Below are 4303 nucleotides of genomic sequence, written 5' to 3'. Positions count from 1 at the left end.
AGGCTGCCCAGGGAAGTGGTTGAGTCACCATCCCTGGAAGTATTCAAAAGATGTGTAGATGAGGCACTTAGGGACATGGTTTAGTGGGCATAGTGGTGTTGGGTTGACGGTTGGACTCGATGATCTTAGCGGTCTTTTCCAACCTTAATGATTCTATGACTTGCTTTTAAAGCAACCATTTGCACATGCTGGCGTGTATGGTTAGTTTCCCTGCTGGAGCTTCCCCTACAGTACTGCAGCTTGTGAAGCTGCCTGCCAAGGCTGTCTGCCTGGTTGCAGGCCAGAGTCAACCCTGGGCCAAGATTAGTGCACATGGATTTTTTGCACAAATGCTTATGTAGCTGCAACTTTTAAATACCAGGATGGGAAGGAGGGTGATAACTTTTCCTGGACTTGCCAAAAAATGTCTCAAATGGCAGACATGACCCCAAGTTCCCATCAGCTGAGTACAAGGCTGACTGTGTATGTACTCTGAACTGACAAGTTATACTACTCTATTTTTAATGGGGCACTTGTCTTAACAAAGGTCATTCTGAAAACACATCACAACTTCTCACCAGAGCTAGAGGACCTTTTTAAAAAGAAAAGTCTAGTCCAGTGACACTGAGCTCCATAGGACAGTCTTGCAAATGAAATGAAACAGGGTTAGGGAAAAGTGCCACGGGAGAATTACAAACCTTCCAGGAGATCCCAAGGGCAACCAGAAATAATTACAAATTGCTCTCATTAGTGGTGTTTCACAACTGAGAAGCCACAAGTGGCTGCCACGACGGCATCTCTGGGTACAGGAAGAGCCTCAGGACAAGAGGAAGGGCAGGAAGCTCCTTCCTTCGGGTACAGAGGCTTTTCTTAACTGGGAAAAATTTGGGATGGGGAGGAGATGGGAGGAAACTAATCTGAGCTCATCTCTCCTCAAAAAATGGCCAGTGATATTTTTCTCCTTACTGTATGTCACCTTTAACTTGTTACTGAATTAAGAAAACGGTGGTCCTGAGAGCATGATGTGGTGGCAGAACTGCAGGATTTTCTATTACTACAATACTGTGTTTTCCACATTGTATATTTTAAAAACAATGTAAATTTAGGAGAAAGGAAAATCTCTTAAATGCCTAGAAAATTACCACAAACTTGTCTAGGGAAATCAACAGCCTTGTAACACTGCCAGTTACTCTCTCATTTCCTTTATTTGAGCTTAGCTGCTTTCAAACTATCTTTTAAATCATGGAGGAAATTAAAGACTATCCACTGGGAAATGCAACCGACCCATTGACTTGGTTTAACTTCCCTTACAACTCAGATGTCAAAAGGTCCCAGTTGCTTTCCAAAAGCAGTGTTTGCTCTTGTGCTGGCAAAGAAAAACTTCCACAGAGGCTCTGAAAGCACAGTGTATTTCGTGATTCAGTGGATTTTAAAAGGGTAAAAGCCTTGGCCCATTGGCAAATGCATCAGTCTGTGGTCCAAGAGGGGACACCCAAGTGACAGCTGGAGTGGTGGACAGCCAGTGGGACAGACGGTTTATGGATGTCAGGAGTGATCCCAGGCAGTGATGTACTAAGTTTAAAAGGCCATGAGTTTGTGTGGAAGAAAGACTACATGCATCCTGCAGCGAAATACCTCCATCTCCAAGACTTCATCTTTCAGCAAAAGTTGATGGCTGCAAACTCTTGAATAGGTTTAACTGGAGCTGTTACTCACCTTTGTAAGTGCACCTGCTTCTCTTTTAGCTTGGCTAGCAGGAGACCCGAGCCTGCCTGTGCACGGCTCCCATCGCTCTGTCCATCTCCCGTGCGTGCCAGGGAGATGGGCACTATCACCCCACCGGACAGCCGGGCTCCTCGGCGACGTCCAGCCCCAGATGTGGCTGCCCCAACACAGCTTGGCAGGATGGAGAAACAGCTGTCAGCAAACACAGCTTGACAGCTCTCCTAAGCCTTCGCAACTGCTCACAGCAATGTTAAACCCAGTATAGAAAGGGTGGTATTTTTACTGTCAGTAGACACCCATGTAGCATGCTGTGATTAGCATGCTAGGGTCAATTTTCCTCTCAATGTCCATGCAAACTGTCACGAAGTTCAGTGACAATCTGCTCTTTTACAGGAGATCTGGCAAATCCTGGGGGATGTAGTTTATCAAATTACATCTCTCCCCTACCATCTACTTTTCTCTGCCAGGGTGGACCCAGCAAAAGTGAAAACTTGGTGACCTCTAGCTAGGCGCCACCTAATATTCTCTTTTCTGGTATCTTTCCTTAATCCACCCATCAACTGGCTCATTCTATTTCCTTACTTTGCATACTCAATAATTCTAAATAACTCTAATGCTAAAGAAAGGACTAAATAAAATCCTTTAATATTAAAGAATAAAATGCCTGCAGAACCAGCAGCAGACCTTTTAAAGGAAAACAGAAAATATGGAGGTTAACTGAAAGTCCAACTGAAATAACTTGTTTCAAGCTTTTTCAGGATTTCCAGCAAACTGAGTTTTACTGAGAACCGTAACTCATTTGGCCTCCCTGCTTTGGGTAGGAAACCATCTCAGGCGTATTGCATGTTATTTGCATGACAGCAAAATTGATTCAAGGTGCATATAACCAACTTCGTTGCTTTCTTAGATGTTTAATAAGAAATTGGAGCTGTTCAAACTGTTTAAATTGTAAGATATCAAGGGGAGGGAGGCAGCTGTAATGCCATCTAGACCTAAGTTTCTTCAAGAGCACTGGAAGAACATGGACAGGAGATGTAGGTCATGTTGTTCATCCGTTAAACTGTGTTAGCAGAAGCACCTAGAAAGCCTGGCAAGAGCCTTCATGCCTCTGCGCATCATGTGGTGATGAAGCACCTTTGTAAACTACCAGCAAAAAAGATCCACCAAAAGCTATAATGTCTCATGAAGAAATATAGGTTAATGGCAGGAGCAGGGATAATTCCATTCGGTGTCTTAAATACAAGCAAATTGCTCCCTCCTGTGAAGCACACGAGCCTGGTTAGGGACCAAAATATCTCGGAGAGGAGGGACCTGCTGCAGTTGGAGAACTGCAAATTTTAATAGCATATTTACAGCATTTGTCCCGATGCCTCCTACTGGCCTCACAGACTTCCTGGTCCCCTGGCTTCGGCACCTAAACCAACATTTTCAATAGTCTTGAGCCTTCTCCTACGCAAGGGAAGCCACTCACACATATTCGCTGTTAGTACACTCCTCCTCATGTACACTTGATGCGCTCTGTGCTACCCTCCCCCTGTACTGGTCCTGTGCATGCTGGAGGAAGGACATACATCTCTGGTGACACCGGAGGCATCTGACTCTACCACCCTTTTGAAGGAAAAAGGCAGCGGATAACCCCGAAAGAGTACTTCAGGCTCTGCAATCTCGGGTGAGGTGCTGTAGCTCCAGCCACCTGAGCAACAGTGATGCTCAAGGGCTTTTCCTAAATGAGGCTGACAGCACTCTAACTGCTCTATGTCCATGAAAAAAATCATGTACTGAACTGCCCTGGATCTGAATAGTTCCCTGTTCCCCTGCCCACCAAAGAGGCAGGCAATCGGTAAAATTATATGTATTTTTATATTGATTTTATTAACAAACCTACGGAAAAAGTTGTGGTATAAGCTAAGAAAACTGAATGAAATATGATAACTCAGAATATTTATAAAGGAATTTACAAATTTTAGAGAAATGGGGGAAATGAAAGGGTTAAATCCCTGACAATCCCCGACTAAAACCTTGCTGTGATATTTCTCAGCTTCACTTGCATAGTTTTAGTGATTTAGTAGAGACATGTAAATTCTTATCTGACCAGAATCTACAAGACCTTGAGATAGCTCATTAGGCCCCCGGTGTGAATCACTGATAACAAAAACTCAGGAAGACTGTGTCAAGATAAGTGTTTAGAAAACTAGTCAAACTGACCCCTTGTAACATTCCAGAGTCAAAGGGCTGATCAGCTAATTCAATGACTATATATGGACAAAAGAAGCCCAAAGTTCAACCAGAGAACAGAGTGAGGAAGACTATGGACGACCACCGGAGTGTGAAAAGACCCTAACCCCAATTTTACTGCGCATGCTTGGACTAAGTAAATGAATTCCGGAAACTCATCACCATAAGACCACCTTTCCAAGAAATCTGATGAATATGTATGATTTTTCTGTACATAACCTGATGTGCTTTGCCAACCGGTGTGTGCCGTCGGTGGAGCAGAGGCTCCCGGGCCACCCAGCGCTGTTTTGCTTATTGCCACTTCTTGCTAATTAATAAATTGATCATACACTCAAACAAGTCTCACCGTGATTTGTGAGAGTTA

General features: G+C 44.0%; 1 protein-coding gene across 1 annotated transcript in view; it reads right to left on the bottom strand.

Annotated features, from left to right (window-relative positions):
- Nucleotides 1-1620, bottom strand: part of ENOPH1 (enolase-phosphatase 1) — a 10109-nt gene extending 8489 nt beyond the window's left edge. The window contains exon 1 of the mRNA XM_009326014.1: nucleotides 1615-1620. Coding sequence (XP_009324289.1) covers nucleotides 1615-1620 — 6 coding nt within the window. The remainder of the gene's footprint in view (nucleotides 1-1614) is intronic.
- Between the last annotated feature and the right edge of the window lie 2683 nt (nucleotides 1621-4303).

Source organism: Pygoscelis adeliae, unplaced genomic scaffold (genome assembly GCF_000699105.1).
Source record: "Pygoscelis adeliae isolate BGI_AS28 unplaced genomic scaffold, ASM69910v1 Scaffold610, whole genome shotgun sequence".
NCBI classification, from domain to species: Eukaryota; Metazoa; Chordata; class Aves; order Sphenisciformes; family Spheniscidae; genus Pygoscelis; species Pygoscelis adeliae.
The sequence above is the reverse complement of the archived record's forward strand: the minus strand, read 5'-3'. Positions and strand labels throughout refer to the sequence as shown.